Consider the following 20,432-nt stretch of genomic DNA (forward strand, 5'->3'; position numbering starts at 1 on the left):
GAGTCACATCAGTGTTTCAAATTAGGGAACAGTTTTGATTTTGCAAGGACTGTTAATGACTGATGGAGAAGAGCATCAAACCATCAACTCTGAAAAAAAAATGCATTATGGTTTTTGAATGAGATAATTCTGACCTTAACAGTTTTGAAACAATGATAAAACTAGCATGCTTGAGGCCAAGTTTACTAAATCTCATGAGTAAGTGCCAGACTCCAAATTTTAATAATAAATTCACTGTGTCTCCTCAAATGAACTATAGCTAGGCACAAGTTTAGGTGATTTAAAGCTTTTATTTTCCTAGGAATCGCAATATTTAGTTATTTATTTGCCAAAGCGATTCATAGACAAAAATGTTTTCCCCTGCAGGTTTCTTATCCTTTATTTTTCTATTGTAAATAAAAGATTATATAACCATAGACAATAGATTCGAATGCTCATCAGTTCAGAAACTTACCTTGAGTAAACAGAAGCAAAGGAAATAATTCATACAAACTGCTGTTATTGCATTGCTTCAGTCTAAGAATTGGTGTATTATTCAGTTTTGAGCACTTGGAGAAGAAATAATATGAAAGTCGTACTTAATATTGTGAACTGGTGTCAGATGGGCAAAAGAACCTTCTACATGTGATAGAATCTTCGGAGTAAGGTCTCTGTGCAGTGGACTTTAAGGGCCACTCAATCTCCTGAAGCCTCACAACCAAGCTTCATTTGAACACATTATGAAAAATGTGTTACTCTGCTTATTCAATTAGCCACCTCATTCTTAGTTAGATAAAATAGAGCAATCTAATGACTGAGTGTATTATACTGGAATGAAGTACAGTGTATTGAATGATGCTACCTAAATGGTGAAAATATCTTGAACATTTATGAAGGATTCTGAAATCATCTAAGAGATGATGGCTTTGACCTAGAATAGTATAATTTATTTGGTATATTAATTTTTGCATCATCCATAAATGTCATATAACTCTGTATCCTAAAAATGAGGATTTTATTAAAGGAAGAAAATTCTATTGAATAATTGAAATTTTTTCTGCATTTGTGATTATGTGTCTGCTATATAAAAGATATGGCACCTGGCAATTTTCATATATTACCTACAGTCTTTTAAATAGCTTCTCACAATGAATGCCATTCAGCCATAAAAGAGAGTACACATCTGTAATTTGCAGCAATGTAAATGCATTTGAAGATTATGTTAAGTGAAATTAGCCAGGCACAGAAGAACAAGGATCTTGCTCATCCATGAAGTTTAAAAATGTTGATTGTACAGAAGTTCACATAGAATGTTGGCTCCCAGAGTCTGGGGAGAGAAAGAAGGAGAGACATGGGGAAGGTTGGTCAATGAGTACTATGCAGCAAAAGTTTGTGTTGTTCTATTGTACAGAGAGTTGAATATAAACATCAGCAATGTACTGTACATTTCCAAAAGCTAGAAAAAAAGCCTTTGAAAGATTTTTCTGTAAAGAAATGATAAATGTTTGAGGATGTACATATTTTTAACCTGATTTAAGCATCATTGTGGGTATTTGGTACTTGTACATGGCATATCATAAATATTACTTCCCCTCCCTCTTCCCCTCTGTTGTCAGACACAGAAACTCAGGAAGGTTAAGCAGCCTTCCCAGTATCCCATAGTAAGAGGCAGTGAGCCAAGACTCCATCACAGATTGCATCTGGCTCCAAAGCTAATTTTCTTCTGAGATATTTCCATCATTGCATGGGACAAGAACCAGCTACAGTGACTTCTCTGAGCCACAAAGCTAAAGCTTGATTGTATTCAACAGGGTTTATTTAAGATGGTACAAACTATTTTAGTACACTTCTCATTGTTTTATACATTAAAAGAAGTCTTTATTTTAAAATTTAAGATTAAACTTCACTTGGCTAGAATATATTCCATCATATGTTGTATGAATAGCTAAAGTAATAGAATGTAATTTTATAAAATATTTGGAAGGTTTGTTTTTAGATCTAGGGTTTTTAAATAAATTTTATTTGTTGTCTTTTGTTTCATTTTAATTTGAAAATATTTTCCACTTTCAATATTTTATATATCATCAACTATAGATTTTTATTTGGGGATTTTTGTCTGCTGCTAAATCTTTTACTTTGGTTATTAAAAGATGTTTTTAGATATATATTGATGGCATTTGAGCTCAAATTAAGTTATAGAATTTGACTTTATGTACATATTATATTGCAACATTATCTTTACTATTTTATGTCAATGTATTCATATTCAGATCCCAAGTCATTTGCAAAGGCGTTTTCCAGTGGCTATCTGATAGGAGAAGTTCTACACAAATTTGAACTTCAGGATGATTTTTCAGAATTTTCAGAGAGCAGGTTGGTGAAATATTTTTTTAAAAAGCTAAATATTTAAGCATTTACAACTTTCAAAGTTAACTTAATAGAATCATCACTTACAAGATTATTTCCAAACCTAAACCAATCAAAGCATTGGTATGGAAACTGTTGCTTCCCCACAGATACATTTGTTATTGCTCCAGAAGTACAAAGGAGAGAAAGTTATATGATTTCAGCGAGACCTCATCTCTGCAGAAGACTCATTTAGTATCTTTCAAATTGTTTCACTTTTAGGACAGGTTACTACTTCTTTTGTAAATTGATTATTCTTTTTATTAAGAGAAGAAAAAATTAATATATAATGATCAAAGTGATGAATTAGTATTAGTCCTTGTGTTTTTAAAATATAAAATAGCACTTATGTGCTAATTTAAAATTCCAAAATATTTTTGATTTTTGTATTTGTATTGTGATAAAATTCTTATACAACAATTCACCATTTTAAAGGATACAATTCAGTGTTTCTTAGTACGTTCCTTGAGTAAACACTTTTTGTTATATCAGTCATTCTAAAGTTATTGCATCTAGTCTAACAATATTTGCTTTGTAAATATAGTTATTTGTTCTTTTTATTTCTAGTGTAATTATGGAAGAAGTAGGATTTAAATCTGCCATTTTGGTATTTGTTTCTATGTGTTTTGCTTCTCCATTGCTACCTTTTGTGCTAATGTTTTCAAATAAAATCTTAGCTTTCTTATGATTTTTTAAAGTATAATTTTCATAGAGGTTACCATGAGGATTACAATTTATATTTTGAGACAAATCATGATGGTTCAGATAAATACTTATTTAATGTTAATACCATACAAAAATTTTTATATTCCAGTTTTTTCCTCCTTCCTTTATATTGTTATTGACATACAAACAAACCAGTTTTTAAATTATTCTTTTATGTACTTATCTTTTAAGTCAGAGGGAAGAAAATAGCTATAGATTAAAGTAGTGTAAACTCATATATTTCTCTGTATAACTACCTCTGTATGTACAGTACTTTATTTCTTCATGTGATTTCATTGTTATTTAGTGTTCTTTCATTGAGGCCTTAAGAATTTCTTACTATGTCTTATATGGTAGGTATGTGGACAACCAATTCTTTTAGTTGTTATTTATCCTTCAACTTTGATGTACAGCTTTGCTAAGTATAGAATTCTTGATCAGCACTTTTTCCCTTTCAACACTTTGAAAATGTCATTCCACTGCTTCTGACCTCCTTAGTTTCTGATGAGAAGTCAGTTATATATTTTATTGGGAAATCCTTCTCTGTGATGACTTCATTTTCTCTTGCTGCTTGATTATCTGTGCATGGAAGCTTCAGACTAGTCTATTTAGAGATCAATGAGATTCTTGAATGTGTAGATTCACAACTTTCATCAAATGTGTTAAAATTTTGGTCATTATTTCTCCAACTATTCTTTTTACTCCTTTCTTTCTTTGATCTCTTTTTGGAAATGTTAGCATGCTTCATGATATCTCAGAGGTTTTTGAGGCTTTATATATTTTCTAAATTTATTTTCCTAGTGAATATTTTGCTATTACAGTACTTTTATGGTGTGGGATTGCACTTGCTGGGATTCCTCAGTGAGTTTCTCCCAACTCTTTTCCTTATGTGTGAGCTGTACCTTCTTGTTTCTCCATATGTCTCATAATTATTGAAAATTTAACATCGAAAACAATATCATGTGGCAGCTAAAATTATGAAATCTCCACAAGATCTGTTGTTTGGTTATTTCTCATTTCTGTTGCTGCTTTTGGTTTGTTTAGTGATTTTCTTGGTCTGATTTGTAAAAATAGGTATTCTTCGTTATGTTCTTGGTTAGCTCAGTGGTCATCTAATAAGCAGATGTTTTTTAAATATCTTGAGTCAATGAGAGCTTCAGTATAAAAACATTGATGTAGAATTTACATTGCAGTAGTAGAAGTAGTCTAGAGATTATTTAAAGCATAGAAGCATATATGCATAGGTTATAAGCAAATATTGTTGCCATTGTATAAATGTCCAAGAATGTTGATATCCATAAAGATCCTAGAATGAAATTCCTATGGATACTGAGGAATGACTGTTCTAAATGGCTGTTGTTGCCAGGCCACAGGTGTCAGGATCTATGAAGACCCTGGTCTTGCTGAATAGAGACTCCTTTGTACAAGAAATAATAGGCCTCTTCTTTGGTGAAGCAGTACCATGCCAGGGCACAGGCTAGGCAATCTGAACTAATGGTGTGTTTCATATTCTTGTCCAGTGTTTGAGGGTTTGCTAACTGTATGAGTAACATTAGTTGCAGTTAGTTTTCCACTGGGAGGAATTTCTGTCCCACTAAGAGTTCCTGCATTCCTTTTTTTATGATTTTATTGTTAAATTATAATTACTAATGAATATTAATCATACAATTTAATGGGTTTCACTGTGACATTCCTGTGTATATTTTGCATATATTTTGATCATATATATCTTCTCTACTACCTTTTCTTATCTCCTCTTTCTCCCTTTCTCCTCAACCCCTTTAATCCCTTATATACTTTCAAGTCATTTTTTAAAATTTGTCAGTCCCACGTATGAGAGAAAATGTGATACTTGTCTTTCTGTGTCAGACTTATTTCTCTTAATATGATAGTCTCTCATTCCACCTGTTTTCTGCATATGACATTTCCTTTATTTTTTATGGCTGCATAAATATTCCATTGTGCATGCATTCCATATTTTCCTTATCCATTCTTCTTTTTTTTTGTACTGGGGTTTGAACTCGGGTCCTTGCACCTGTAAGGCAGGCAGCATAACCACTGAACTAAATCCCCAGCCCTTCCATTCATCTTTTGATGGGCACCCAGGCTCACTCCATAGGGAGGGACTTCCCTTTACTGACAATTGAATATCATCCATCTTAAATTCTTGGGATGTCTCACTTTCTTTTAAATAAGTAAAGGATGAGTTAATCCATCAGCTTAACCTTCATAATAATATAATTGGCAGAGAAAATATCCTTATTTCTCAAAATCCACTTTCTAGGTAACTATCAATTGCCAGGGCTCAAGATGTGGGCATCTTGTGTAATACTTTTAATGCCTTAATCTGAAATAAAAGTTATAAACTACATGCTGCTAATAACTTGAAGTTCATTGTTTGAGAAATAACTTAATTATAAGAATAACTCAGCTAACTGTGTCATCTGTTTTAGAATGTTTTTTGAGTTCTTCTCAAAGGGTGAGTAATGAGCATATCACTACAAATGAAAAAAATAAACATATAAGAATATCTTTGGGAGGACAGTTTTTATCTTGCAAAAAGTTGTTTACCCTCAGTAGGACCACGCATAGAGAAGGAAAAGACTTCTCCCAGAACATATTCCTTATGCCCTTGGAGGTCATCATTGACATCATATGCTCTGGAGACTGAGCGAAGATGTCCCAGTAGTTTTCCCATGTTCAAAAACAACCACTGATTATCTTATTGTGCTCAATGTACAAGTTCTTTAACAAGCATGAACTTCCAACAATTTACATGAAAGTTGTATTTCCCAAATTTTGATTTGTTAGAAATTTGGAATATTCATTAAAACTTACTGTAAGGAATGTTGTTATACTCGCATATGTTGGCCAGCTCATAAAAGCCACCTTAAAGCCTATTAGTGAAGTGAACTATAATATTTGCAGACTTCCTCTGCATTTTGGGAGCCATAATATGCAAGTAAGATGAGAGGGTATGTTCTTCCTTTTTCTTGGTAAAATTTAGAAATGGATAATGTTTGCTTCTGGATTTTCCCTCCTGAATTATGATGTCCTTAATCCCTGCAGCCCAAGGTAATGACTCAGTCCAAAGTTCTGACAGGTGACTCTCAGCCCTCTTTCCACATACAGGTAATGAGTGGAGGTACCCAGGACTCTTTAGCATTTCCTTTCTCTAGGCACTCAAATATATGGCAATTCTCTCAGTGCTGAGGTGTCATTTTTGCTGGGAAATCAGTAGAAATGAACATCTAAATTGCAATTTTGCCTTGCAAATAAAACAGTTTTGAAAACTATAGTTAAATTTTTTCTGTTTGGCAGAAGGTACCTGATTATCTCTCTTTAACACTTTATATAAAAATTTTATTTTCAATTTCAATCAAAAATAATATAAAATTAATGAATTTTAGTTCATTCCAGAAAGATAAATAGCTTTCAGATAGACATGGACAATTTAAAATGTTTCAATAATTTCAATATATTTTAATTTTCAGTGGTTTTAGAGAGGAATGATACATTTAAAAGGACATGGAATAATTCATAATATTGTATCATGTGAATTCCTCTGATATTTGTTGTTTTAACTCAATACTAGTATCTAATTAAATAAAATATTTTAACACCTAGGATTTCCACAGCCAGACTTAATAATTTTTCCCGCTTGGAGCCAACACTTCACCTTCTGGGTGTGCAGTTTGATAAGAATGTGGCCCAAAGCATCATCACAGAAAAGCCTGGAGCAGCAACAAAACTCCTATATCAATTGTACATTGCTCTTCAGAAAAAGAAGAAAAGTGGGCTGACTAGAGTACAAATACCAACCACACAGCCTCAGGCTAACTTAAAATTTCAAAATATGAAAAGTGAGGCTTTCCGAGAGGTAGGTACATAAATAAACCTGGTAAGCATGTCACAGTGTAAAACTTTGCAAAGAGTAATAACAGTGCTGTGGTATTTTTGAAGAAATCACAAGGTATGTATGTCCCTGTGTGTGTACTGACAAAAACTGAGTTTTCTTTTGTTAATATTTCTAATTAATTTATCCACTTTTTGATGCCATATCCCTTTTATTCAGTCAATAGTTTTTTAAAAGTCTGTTCCTCATTCCCAATACTTTTTGCGCCTGCCCACATATTTCCCTTTTACCCTTACATCTTGTCAGATCTCCTTATACACAAAGCAGCAACCTCCTTGCATATCTCTCCAGCTTCAGAGTTTTTGCTAGAAGCTAGTAAACTGCCTGATGAATTTCCTGTAAAGTCCAGATTCACTGGGTTCTTCTTTGGCTCAGAAATCATTTTACATATATATCCTATCTCTAATCTTTCCTGAACTTTATAATTTTTTCCTAAACAGTCTCAACCCATATTTCTAACTTTATTGCTTCATAGTCCTCAGCATTATGTCTTTATTTCTTCTTTGACGATTGATAGTGTGTCTTTGAATACGACTTGTATATTCCCACTCTTCCCTTACACCCAAAGTCAACCTTCTTATTCCTTCCCAAGATTCTCTTTACCATTTATTCTGTTTGGACTTTCTGGTACACATGGATTCTTCTCTGGGACTCTTGGGGCACATGTCATTTTCAGTCTCTGGATGTTAACCTCCTAATGCTGAGATTGTTGACGAAATGTTCATTATTTATAGATCATATTACCTCATGATCTTTAGTAGCTCAAATTCAACAAATATGTCTAGTACATATTTGCTTTCAACATTGCAAATCCCCAGTAAATGTGCTCTGATTAATTGATACACCTTTTAGTTGAAAATTATTTTCAGTTGCTGATCTCTTTCCTTATGGAAACTTCCAGTCCTCTGAATTAATATTTAGTGCAACCCTCATTCAAAGCAGTGAAAATGGATGGAAATAATTAAATTTTACAGTTTAATTAATGAGGCAACAATAACATAATAGATGTGAGAACCATCTCTATTTTCAGGTTTCTTGTGGGATCTTTATAAACTTGATAACAAAATGGAGTCAGTATCCATGGAGAGCTAGAAATTAAATTAGAATTAAATCTCAATAATGTAGTATTATCTCCTTCTTCAGAAACAAGTTGGTTAACTTTGAGCCAGTCTCTGAAAAAAATTTCAGACACAATTTTCTCAATGGTAAAAACAAAGACAATGATCTCTACCTGCCTGATCACTGGTCTTCAGTGTAGCTACAGGAAGACAATATGCAGCTGATATAAATGGTGGAAAAGCTGCCCTAGATGAAGACAAACAAGTGCCCCTTAGGCTTAATGTTGGTCAGGGTGACTTTCCAGAGTCACTCATTCATTAAACAGATATTCATCAGGTTCCTATTTCGTGCCAAGCACTTGCGAATGAACAACACAGAGAAAGCTTCAACCTTCTTAGAATTCACACTTTTGGGAGAGAAAAAAATGTTTTTCTGGTATGGTGTAGATTGCTATGACTTGAGGAGGAAGCTGGAGATGACAAAGGAGAATAGATTATTCTTTCAAGAAATAGGGAGGTAAGGGAGACAAAATAAGAAAGTAGCTAAGATAGTCACAGAAAGTGGGACAGCTTGCCAGATGAGAAGAGTGAGCCACAGGAGACAGATGTGGTATGAAGACTAAGTGGAAAGATCTCTTCTGGGAAGAAAAGACGGTGAGACATCAATGGTTTATTCATTTGTGGAGAGGAGGAGAGATCTTAGGAAAGAGATAGTGATGCCGTTTTCTTTGATGGCATATGGAGGAGATGCAGGTGACCATTTATAGTAACATTAATACTGATTGATGTTTATTGTATGTACTTTGTGCTATGCCAAGCCTTGTTGTGGCTACTTTGTGTTTATTGGCTCATTCAATCATCAAAATAGCCTTATGATACATGTACTTTTATTATTCCCATTTTATAGATGATGAAACTGGTACACAGAGGGTTTAGGTAACTTCCCTGTTTTATACAGTTAGTAGGTAAAAGAACTGAAGCTTGTGACCTGAAGTTTTAATGTTTCTTCTCTCTTTTTTTTATTACTGGAGTAGCTTAAATAATAAGAAGAATATTGTTTAATGTTATCTCGTATTCATTGACATTGATTTAATGAAATTATTTATGTGAAAATGTATTCCAAGTATATAAATATCACTCATTGAAAAAAATTAACTATAAATATATATTAGGCTATTTGATAAGAAAATCAAATCATATTTTTAATTGCCCTCAGATCAGTTAAAAACATGAATGACTGATGTGAAGCTTGAATTTAATTATCAATAAAGATAACTAATAGAACATTTATTCTGAAGATACATTTTAATATGTTCATGATGGCAATATAATCTTTGCTCTCTAATAGCAAAATCTTGCTAAATGTTTTCTTCATTTTGAGACTTAAAAATCCAGTGCCACATCAAACTGAATTCAGTCTGATGTGGTTACATACAGGTTTGAAGAAAAATATAAATAAATAAAACAGATCTTGCCCATGTGCATTCTGAGAAATTTGAAAGATTTCAAAAACTTGGGGAAAAACAAAAATGTTTTAATACCATAGAGGTTTTATAGAACAATTTTTCCAGAAATTCCTAGTACACAGGCAGTGGACATAGCACACTGAGTTATTCCTTTAGTGCACATTGCATATGCGTTTTCTTGATGCCTGGCTTTGCCCTTCCTCCCTCTCCCCTTACCCCTTCTCTCTGTCCTTTCTTCTGTGACTGTCACCTCCAAGTGTGGATGAGAACAATGACTCTCATTTTGTGGAGTGGCAGGACAATTTGATCTCTACTACTGATGGAAATGTATGATTCAGCTGCTTTAGGAAAAGGGGTTTCCTAGCTACTGCAAAAGTCAAAGTCTCATAACCACTGTAACTTTGAAGTGCGACGGAGCAGACATTTACGCTTTTGTTTCCCTCTTTTGAAATTCTTTGGTCTTCCTGTCCTGCTGCATCTTTCTCTTATCAGGTATTTCTATGCTTATTTCCCTTTCCAACTATGTTAAACGTCTCTCGGACTTACTCCTGGCCCTTGCTTTCTGCTGTGAGTAACACTCTCCTGCTTTTCAAACTTTTTTTTTTTTTTTTTTTTGTATCAGAGATCAAACTTGGGTCCTTGCGCTTGCGAGGCAAGTGGCAGAAACACTGAGCTCAATCCCTCGACCTCTTTTTTGAAAATATTTTTGTCCTGAAGAACATGATTGGATAATGATGCATGGAATTATTAAAGGCTTTTAGAAGAATTTAGGGTGCTAGCTATGTGAAATGTGTAAACTATAGGCAAAAGAATTATGTTTCCCATTGCACAATAAAACCGCATTTTCTTATATGATAAAAAATTAATATTCCCAAGTGGTGAATGAATTCTTGTAGGTAAGAAGCAAATGCTGTAGGCTTTTATGCTTCCATTACTTGCCAAAGTCAAAGGTCACACTTTCCCCTGACATTGCATGGCAAGAGACTGTAGTGTTTAAGTTGGGACCAAGACCTCATAATCTAACTTACCTGAAACCAATCAGTCCATCTTTAAAGTGCCAAATCTGATGCACACAATCTCCAAAGAAAATCTGGAAAAGGAAAATGTGACACCATTAAATATTCTGAAATAAATTGTGTTAAAAATGATCATAGGAAGCAAGCTGGGCAAAAGAAAAAGCCTGTAACTTCCTGATTTACTTGAGGCAAAACGTAAATACATTATACATATCACACCTAAAAATTTATGTCTTGGAAAGTAAAATTAAATTATGTTCAATTTCTATAGTTTAGATGGTAAATTAAATTTTATCTTTGGACATGTAAACTAAAGATCTCTTACTAGTTCTGATATAATACTTTAGTAGTGAAGTGATAATTGGTTGCATAGGTTGCCTCTTCAATCATTAGTTTTAAAATATTTCATATGAGTTTTAGACTTTTATTTTCACTTCTCTTACATCCTCCTGCTTATATTTCTTTTTTTTTCCTCATTGAGTTTATTGATATTTTTTAGGTATACAGTACAGTTATATTCATTGTTGGGATCATGTACCTTCTTCTGCTTATATTTCTTTAAAATAATTACTGCCTACATAGTGAAGAGATAGATGAACCAGTAGTGACATATAACTGAGTGTCAACTCGGTGTTTGTGGTAGCCACTAGCTTCTACCTACTTTGTGGCTGGATGTGGAGTAAACTGTGATTTCTATTGGGTTTCCCTGGAGCCTTCCTACAAACTTTCAGGTTGAATTTTCCCTACAGACAATCTTCAGAGACAGGGTTTTCTAGTCCCATGACTGGGCAGGTCACAAAGTCAGGGTTAAGAAAGTATAATAATTTTCTTTTATTGGAACACCTTTATTACCCTTTAGTGCCATAACACAGAATGATGATATACACATTTATCAGATATAATTTAGGGATTTCACAATTGTTTGTTAATATAATTTTCATGTAAATCAGATTGACATTTACTTCTTATCTTTACTCAATTATGGTACCTAGTCTATTGGTTAAGTGTTTGGTACTGAAGATTTTGATAAAGTGTAAATTGCCCATTATTCTGACAAATTAAATAAACCAATGTGTCTGGAATACTCAGCAACGCTTAAACAGAAGACGACAAAATGAAATAATGGCCAAAATCCAAGCAGCTATCATACAAATTCCTAAACCTGCATCAAATCGAACTTTGAAAGCACTCGAGGCCCAAAAAATGATGAAAAAGCAACAGGAGGCAGCGGTAAGTGGTAATCCTCTTCTATCGTGTTGTAGTTATTTTAATAAAAGAATGGTCTTTCCCTAAAATATACAGTGGTACCATTCAAAACTTTTTACTTTCTTTTCAAATTGTCTCCAGCCTTGCCTGCTTATATTGAAAATCCCACTCCTCTATGCCTAGCCAGTCCACTTTATATTGTTATTTGTTCAGAAAGAGAGAATTTAGCTCTAGATAGGCATGGAATACTCTAATAAAAGGCAGTACAGGTCTGAACTCCCATGACTAGAAAGACTTTATGGTTACTAACAAATTAAATCAGAATGGCTACTTTTGTAATAATTCATAGCTGCTATGGGTACTGAAAGGGCCAGGAAAGACACACACACACACACACACACACACACACACATGCCATTTCTTTTTACTATGCAGTACTATCCAGGAATGTTAAGTCTCTTGTTGCTATCAGTATATTTAAATTTATAATATCTATAATAGTGATATTTTACTAGAACATACCAACTGCCATTCTTTATAATAGGGTAAAGCCTGTCATATTTCCTAGGAAAGCAATACTGTATTTTGATACTAATTCTTGATTATTGATCTTCTCTTGTGTGACATAAGAAGATAATAATAGTTACCATTATTGGATATTTATTATATGTCAGGCTGTGGATTGGCAATTTAATTTGAAAATAACTTTCTAAGTAAGTAGAGTATTATTTCCCCTGTTTTGTAGATAAGGAAACTGAAGCCCTAAAAACTAACATGTTTTACTCAAGTTCACTAGTGCTGGTAAAGCAGCCATTGACAGACCTCTCTGATTCCTAAATCCATTGTATTTTACATTAATCCACATTTTTAAAAAATACTTACAAAATGTCTTTTGGTTGGGTTCAAAAAAAATATCACCACAGTGGCTTTTTCTGACCTCAGTTTAGTATTTAACTATTTTCCTGAGTTTAAAGAGTCCAGTAATAATAAATTGTAACTCTTAATAAAGAGCTGTTCAATTTTCAGACTTTCAGTCAGTTAATAGTGTAGTGAAGGTTACATGAAAATGTTTAAATGATGATGAATTTTCTTTAAGGATGTCGCTGATGAGATTATGAAGTTTGAAGCACTAATAAAAAAGGATCTCCAGGCCAAAGAAAGGTAGGGTACGAACTCTTTAAATATTCACAATATCAGATTCTACTCTATATGTAACCCTTAAATATTTAGAAATAATTTATCTTGTATATCTACTCCAAAGGTCTTTCACTTTGGAGAAACTTCATTAAGAATGTATATGAAAGAAGATAAAAAGCGTTAAAATTCAAATTATTAACAACTCTCACAAAGTCTACAGGGAAGGTAGATATTATGCAATGTAAAGTTTTTTTATGCTACGGTTATTCTACCAACTAAACTATTTTTTTTTCTTTTTATTCAGTTTATTGGTACAATCTAGATATACAATACAGTTACCTTCATTATTGGGATCCTGTACCTTTACATAATAGGTCTTGATTCTCATTTTTTCCCGTTGTCCCTGCCCTCCCTTCACCCCCTCCTCCCCTCCCCATTTACAAACACTGTTTCCATTTTTTCAGTTTCTCATATTTTTTTTCCTCTCTCTTATTACCTTTCCCCCACCCTTCCCACTTTCCCTACACCTTTAGCCCTTTACTTCCTATTAACTCCTGTTGCTTTGAGGTTTCTGAAGGTAACTGATGGAGACCTAGAGACTGGTTGGATTGGCAAAAGTAATAGAGAACAGATAAATGTTTGATGCTGTATTGGTCAGAGATGCTCTTCAAACATTTTTTTTCTCATTAAGTTTATTGGTACATTTTAGGTATACAGTACAGTTACATTCATTGTTGGGATCTTGTATCTTTACATGACAGGTCTTGGTTCTCATTTTTTCCCCTTGTCCCTGCCCTCCCTTCACCCCCTCCTCCCCACCCCATTTATAAACACTTTATTTCCTTCTTTCCATTTTCTCATATTTTTTCCCTTACTTCCTTTCCCCTACCCTTCCCACTTCCCCTACACCTTTAGCTCTTTTCTCCCTATTTCACATTGTCAGTTATACCATTAGTATCTTATTTACAATTATAGTTTTTCACACCAGAGAAACTATTTGGTATTTACACGTGTGACTTATTTATTTCACTTACGAGTATATCCTCAATATGTATCCATTTTCCTATGAATGACTCTAATTTTTCAGTCTTTATGGCTGAGTAGTATTCCACTTTATATAAAAATCACATCTTCTTTATCCAGTTTCCAACAGATGGGCAAATGGGCTGTTTCCAAGTTTTAGCTATTACAAACTCTGCTGCTATAAACATTGGTGTACATATATCACTGTGGTGTGATTCTTTTAATTCCTTTGGAAAGATTCCCAGCAGAGAGATGACTGGGTTAAATGGAACCTCTGGTCCCAATTCTTTGAGGTATCTCCATATGTCCTTTCTTTTCTAACTGCTTTATTTTTACAAAATAAAAAACAACACCAATAAACTGGAAATTTTTGGATAAACTAATCTAAAAACAGTAAGTAGAATGAATAATTTAGGCCTCTAGGATTCAGCAAAATATGACTTTGTAATCTGTGACTTTATGCTTAATTATAATGATCAGTTAAAGAAATCTCTGTATGAAAATTAAAAATTTGAAAAGGTATTTCTGCTGGGTACCATCTTTTCATCACCTCAGAGCATGTAAGTGAATGAGTCTAGGGCAAATTTTTAAAGAAAATGAAGGCTAAGGTTCTTTATGGTCCTCTTAAACCCATGTATTAATCACTACTTTTTAAATTCCTTGTAAAGCTTTAGCTTAAAATCCAGGACAATGTGTTGAGCACATTGAGAAAATTCAGATTAATGATGTCAGAGAACAGTCAAATCTTGCAGCTGGACCCTAAAGAGCAGTTTCTATAGCTGCCTCTATCACAGGCTGTCTCTGAACAATTCCTAAGGGACAGGACTATCACCTCAAAGTCTGTATTTTTTCCTTCTGTGGAAGAATAAATAAAATATCTTATGAAATACAGTATCATAATACTAGCAATGGGAGGGCTCCCATGGCTACTTTTCCCTCAGGGTTTATCAGGTCTTTTGCTTTTAATTTTTCAAGCAAATTATATATACTATTTGTTTTATTTGTTTATTTAGCTAAGTTTTTAGGATGCTCTAATTTTGATAGATTTATGTGTACCTTTTCTAGCCATTGTTTTAAAAATTTTTAAAATCTTTTTCATTAATGTACATTTGCAGAACATAATGATCACCACATTCATTGTGAGGAACTGGTACATGTACATAACACATCTCAATTCTTTCTCCCATCTTTCCCCTCCAATCCTATTTTTTTAGAAAAAATATTTTTGCCAGCATTAGATCAATTTATATATTTTACATTTCAGAATTCTTTGGAGAGCAGTAAACCTAAAATATACAATCGTATGATATGGCCAATATTGTAAATATGCAATTATTGCATCACAAATCAATTTAGTTGTGCTTTTACAGGATTATCTCTTTATTGGAATTGATGACTTTAATCTCTACATATTTAAATAACATGTTCTCATATTTTTTTCTTTTCCCTTATTTAGAAAAAATATGAGAAAATGTAAAAATGGAAATAGTTTGTAAATGGGGAGGGGAGGAGGGAGTGAAGGGAGGGCAGGGACAAGGGGAAAAAATGAGAACCAAGACCTGTCATGTGAAGGTACAGGATCCCAGTAATGAATGTAACTGTATTGTAGACCTAGATTATACCAATAAACTCAATAAAAATAAACAAACAAACAAAAAATAAATAACATGTCCTTGTTTTATGAATTAGACTGTTACATTCTGTCAAATATGTATTACTCAGAACATTAAGAGCAGTGATTATTCACAAAAAATTATTATGTCTTCACAAGTAATCAAGTTATTTATGTTATTGTGCCATTGCATTCTATTTACTTTTTAGAGAGGTATGCAGAAAAGAATTGATATAATTGTGATATACATAAAATGTATCTTTTATTTTTAATGACGCCTTTAAAATTGTTTTATTAGTACATGTGTGTAGTACATAATGTTTAAATTCCACATGGGATGTTGGTTCATGTACATAGCACATCTTAAGACCCTTTTTTATCCTCCCTCCAAACCAACTCTTGATCCCTTGCTTTGTTGTTGTTGTTATTGTTGTTTTCATACTGGCTAATTTTGTCTCACTAGTAGTGTTTATTTTTTTTGCAAAGACTATAGAGCTCTTTCTGATATTTCGAGCTTTGACTACAAGTTAGGATAAAGGCCAGGTTAGATCTGTGCTTACGCACGTAACATGATCAGCAAGTTAACTTCCAATTGCTGAGTTTCCAATAGGGGCTGAGCCACATCCTAAGGTGTCAGAAATTCATCTGGGAGTTTGTAAAATAACTTGCATTGTCATCCATGGGAGTATTCTCTAGTCTGGTCTGCTGCCATGGAGGTGTGCCTTCCCTGACATTTTACTTATCAATAGCTTACTGTTGACTCAAAATGTGGAATGAAAGAAGTACATGCCCAGTAGGAAGAAGAGGGGGAGAAATTCAGAATCTCTAGGTAGGATCTTAAGTGCAACTATAAAAAGTGATGGGTTTAGAAAGAAGGCTAAGCTAAGGACCTCACAGAGACAGCTCAGAAATGGGCAGAAGCAAATGGAATCTATTGATAAGCTATGGGTGCCACGCTGAGGATCTAATACTCACTTCAATCATTAATCAATTAAAAGAACACTCAAGGGAGCCCTCTCCAGAGGTCTTCCATAGTAATAAATGTTAACTCATAATCACATTTTTTAAATCTAAAATAAAAACTGTCTCCCTTAGTGCCTCCAAGACTGGTTTAGATACAGCAGACCATACAACTACCGACTTGTTAAACACTTACTCAGATGATGACTACATTAAAAAAATCCAGAAGCGCCTAGAAGAAGATGCTTTTGCCCGAGAGCAAAGGGAGAAAAGACGGAGGAGGTTGTTAATGGACCAGTTAATCGCTCACGAAGCACAGGAGGTAAGATACTGAGGTGAGAGTTAGATAACAGTGCTGTTAAATAACAACTTTGTAAAATGTGCTCTTCTATACACATACATGTGGATATGTCTGCCATTCTGATTAAATGTCACTGGTACATGGTCACGTCAAAACAGCAAATATAATTAGGGGGGAAAAATCTCTGCACATTTACCAAATGTACCAAAGAATCATCTTGCGATTGCATAGCATTGTGAAAGTATTTAATGGTATTGAATTATACACTTAAAATTACTGAAATAGTAAATTTTGCTGTGTATGATTTACCATAATAAAAAATGTACTGACAAAAAGGCAATCTTAAATTGATGTGAACCGTGTGTATCTGTTGTTACTTTTAAATGACAAAGGAAGAATTCTAATTAAAACAGGAAAGAGTTGTTCATCCTCTCACTTTGCTCATTGGTCCACTCCAGGAGCTCACAAAATGTGGTTCCTATACCAGGGGCCTCAGCATCGCCTGATCCCATCCAGATTGAATCTCACATGCTGTAGCTGGTGTTTGATTTCTGATTTCTGATTTCTGATTTCGTTACACTGTAGAATCACTGAGCAACCCTTACATTGAGCTCATGTTTACCAGCCTTCCTCTATGCTCTGGGTACTTATGGGAGCCTCAGAAATACAAGAGTGCACAGGAATAACAGGAAACTGGCTCTCCCAGAGCTCACTCATTAGAAAGGCCCTGTAAATAAGCAAGGGTGAAAGCTGTATGAAGGTAATGGGGATGTGCTGGTAGGTGACATGGGAGGGAGGCTACCCAGCTTGATGCAGGGGATGACGTCTGGTAATAACAGACACGTGAAGAGGGTCATGCTAACTGAAGGTGGAGATGGTAGAGTAGAGTGGAGGGCCAGTTTCCAGAGGTTGCTGAAATGGGAGGAGGTGAAATGGGTTTCCACAGCAGAGGAAATCACATGGAAAAGCTTAGAACTTTAAGTCAACAAAGTCATGTCATCTAGCAGAACTCACCAGAGCCAAATCACAATGGGCCAGACAGAAACTAATTTTACAGTTTCCTATTTGAGTGCAAAAGGGAACAAGGTCAATTTTGTCTTTAAAAAAAAAAAAAAAAAACATTCTGACTCTGGTTTAGAGACTAGATTGCAAGAGGGCAAAACAAGTCTTGGCCATTCCTGTAATCCAAGTAAGATGGTCTCAGTCTAGATTTAGGTTCCTGGCAATAGGGATTGAGAGAAGTAGCTTCAAGAAGTATTTTAGAAGCAAAATCAATAGGACTTAATGATTCATTGGATGTGGGAGAGTAAATGTTGGTACTAAAAGCCAGATTTGTAGATTTCTTTCCACCTGGGTGACAGAGGTGCCAGTTGTGGATTAAGAAAGATGATAAAAGTAGCAGGCTGGGGAAGAAGGAAGGTGAGTTTGATTGTGAAAGTAAATAGGACAAATCTGCATGTCTAAACTAACAAAACCATTTGAAGATGCTCTTTCCATTCACTAACTATATCTGATTGGCTCAGAGGTTCTGTTCTTGTTCATATGAGGAAATGAAACTGTTACTAAAGATTCTATTCAGTTCCTAGTGGAAAATTCAGAGAACAACTCTGGAATATCTTTGTGGCAGAAGGTTATGTTTCAGATTCATTTATATTTTACTCAATCAGCTTCACCATCTCCCTTTTAATTAGAATAACTATAAAGTATGAAAATCAGACAATTCGAAGGTAGGTTTTATAACAACTTCTTACTTCAAGTTTTATTACTTCACAATGGAATTTTAGACACACTTTCATTACACTTGTGTGTCAACTACAAGGTTTTGTTTCTTCTCCTCCTTCTGCTTATACAGAAGGTGTTTCTGGTGTTTGTTTGGAAAATGGGGTAAATGAATTATTTCTGGATTCCCATACTTCCCATGAGGATATTGTTAGCACTGAGTTGTCAAGACTAAAGCTGGAGACATGTTTACCAATTTGGCAATCCAGCAATTATACTGAGGGACTGAAGAGTCAGAGCTCTGAATATTCCCATGGTGGCAAACTCGTCATTTGCTCCTTCTCCTCGGTGGTGAGGAACTATTATTTCTTAGGGCTAGTATGGGACACCCAGCAAGGAGTCTATTTCCACAGCTTCCTTTCCACTGAGTAAAGTGTGTGACTGACACAAGCGACACTACTGAACAGAAAACTCTCATGCAAAGTGTGTTTTTCCAGTGATTCTCACGCCAGCCCCGAATGCTTGTCTTTTGGCACCAGATCTATCAGAAATGCTTCCATAGCTTCCAAGCTGTTGCATTTCCCCCTGAAATTTATATACCCTCATTTGTGTTGAGCTGCTGGAAGAACTAGAGATCATGATCTTCTCGATGTCTTGCCCAGTGTTCTACCAATAAAAGATACTATATGAATTAAATGATGAGATTTAAAGATAGGAAGATCACTTTGATATTTTGGAGCATAATTTTTGAGAATTAAAGTGAAGAGGAAGGCATGGTAGTGAAGGGCTGATGTCACCCAAAATAGCCATAGTGTCTGTGAATAAAGAGAGGACTGGGGGAGGTCACATAATATGCACAGAAGGAGATAAAATTGACTACCTCTTGGAGAACTGGAAAGTAGGATTGTGAGGTAGGAATGAATTTAAAATGGCCATACTATAAGGTCCCCAAGTAGGTTATTATAGGGCTACCAATATAGAAAAATATAGAAAGAGCTGGAAAAATATAGAAAGAGAAAGGAGTCTAAAGGGGACTAATTTAATTTTGGATTTCTTGAATTTAAAGTACTTCACAAGTCAAACTATAACCTTATTCCATAGTTACTAAGCTTGCATCCTGACTAGTTCTTGGGGTTCACCACAAATCAACTATCTTTGCCTTACAAGGACCTTTTCTATGATAGTTTCCTGGAAATAGCATTTGAATGCCAGACCTCTGGGTCACTTTATAGATAAAAGATCCTTAGCTATCAGTTTTTCCTGATAGTGGTCCATCTGTTTATGAGAGCTGCTTACTCCTCTTTGGAAAATAAGGCAATGGTTACAGATCAGAATAAGCTTCTAGTGCACATTCTGGAAGAAGTAGAAGGCCTCATAATCAAATTGAGACTATTCTGGATTGTGTATTTATTGAAATCATTCCCAAATGTGGTAACAAGAATTAAAACAGAAGTAAGTCTTTTATTATTTTTTTCATTTTATTCATTGCAATACATCTATGTTCTAGGTTTACTATAGCTTACATCTTGTTCCTATGAAAATATATAAGGGGTGATCAAAATATAATGAGACTTAAATGTAACATACCTTCTTTTATATGAAAAACCAGAGGGATAAATAAGTTTTTTTGAAAGATAGTCAATAGGAAACAAGGAGATAGATCTTTTGCAATGGAAAGGGGATCCAGGGACTGAGGGGTGAGGAGGAGGGACAGGGAAAAGGAATAAAAAGAATAAAGACATGTTGTTACATGCCTAATCTCTAAGATGAATGTAAACATTGTGTATGCAGACATGTACTAATAAAAATATTTTAAAAATATGGTGAAGTATAGCCTGACACAGCCATTCTACAATAATTTTCCTCTATCCCACTTTATCCCTAGTGTGTTGTCATGCAATAATAACCAAAACATAGCTGACCAATCT

General features: G+C 34.3%; 1 protein-coding gene across 8 annotated transcripts in view; it reads left to right on the forward strand.

The window, feature by feature from the left end:
* Positions 1–20,432, forward strand: part of Spef2 (sperm flagellar 2) — a 172,462-nt gene that overhangs the window by 14,900 nt on the left and 137,130 nt on the right. For all 8 annotated transcript variants that reach the window (XM_033759234.1, XM_033759304.1, XM_033759177.1 and 5 more), the window contains exons 2-6: positions 2,250–2,352; positions 6,718–6,970; positions 11,636–11,776; positions 12,849–12,913; positions 16,620–16,806. In XM_033759234.1, the coding sequence (XP_033615125.1) occupies positions 2,250–2,352; positions 6,718–6,970; positions 11,636–11,776; positions 12,849–12,913; positions 16,620–16,806 (749 nt within the window). The remainder of the gene's footprint in view (positions 1–2,249; positions 2,353–6,717; positions 6,971–11,635; positions 11,777–12,848; positions 12,914–16,619; positions 16,807–20,432) is intronic.

The sequence above is a fragment of the Fukomys damarensis genome, unplaced genomic scaffold (genome assembly GCF_012274545.1).
Source record: "Fukomys damarensis isolate Sample0158 unplaced genomic scaffold, DMR_v1.0_HiC HiC_scaffold_1, whole genome shotgun sequence".
Lineage (NCBI taxonomy): Eukaryota > Metazoa > Chordata > Mammalia > Rodentia > Bathyergidae > Fukomys > Fukomys damarensis.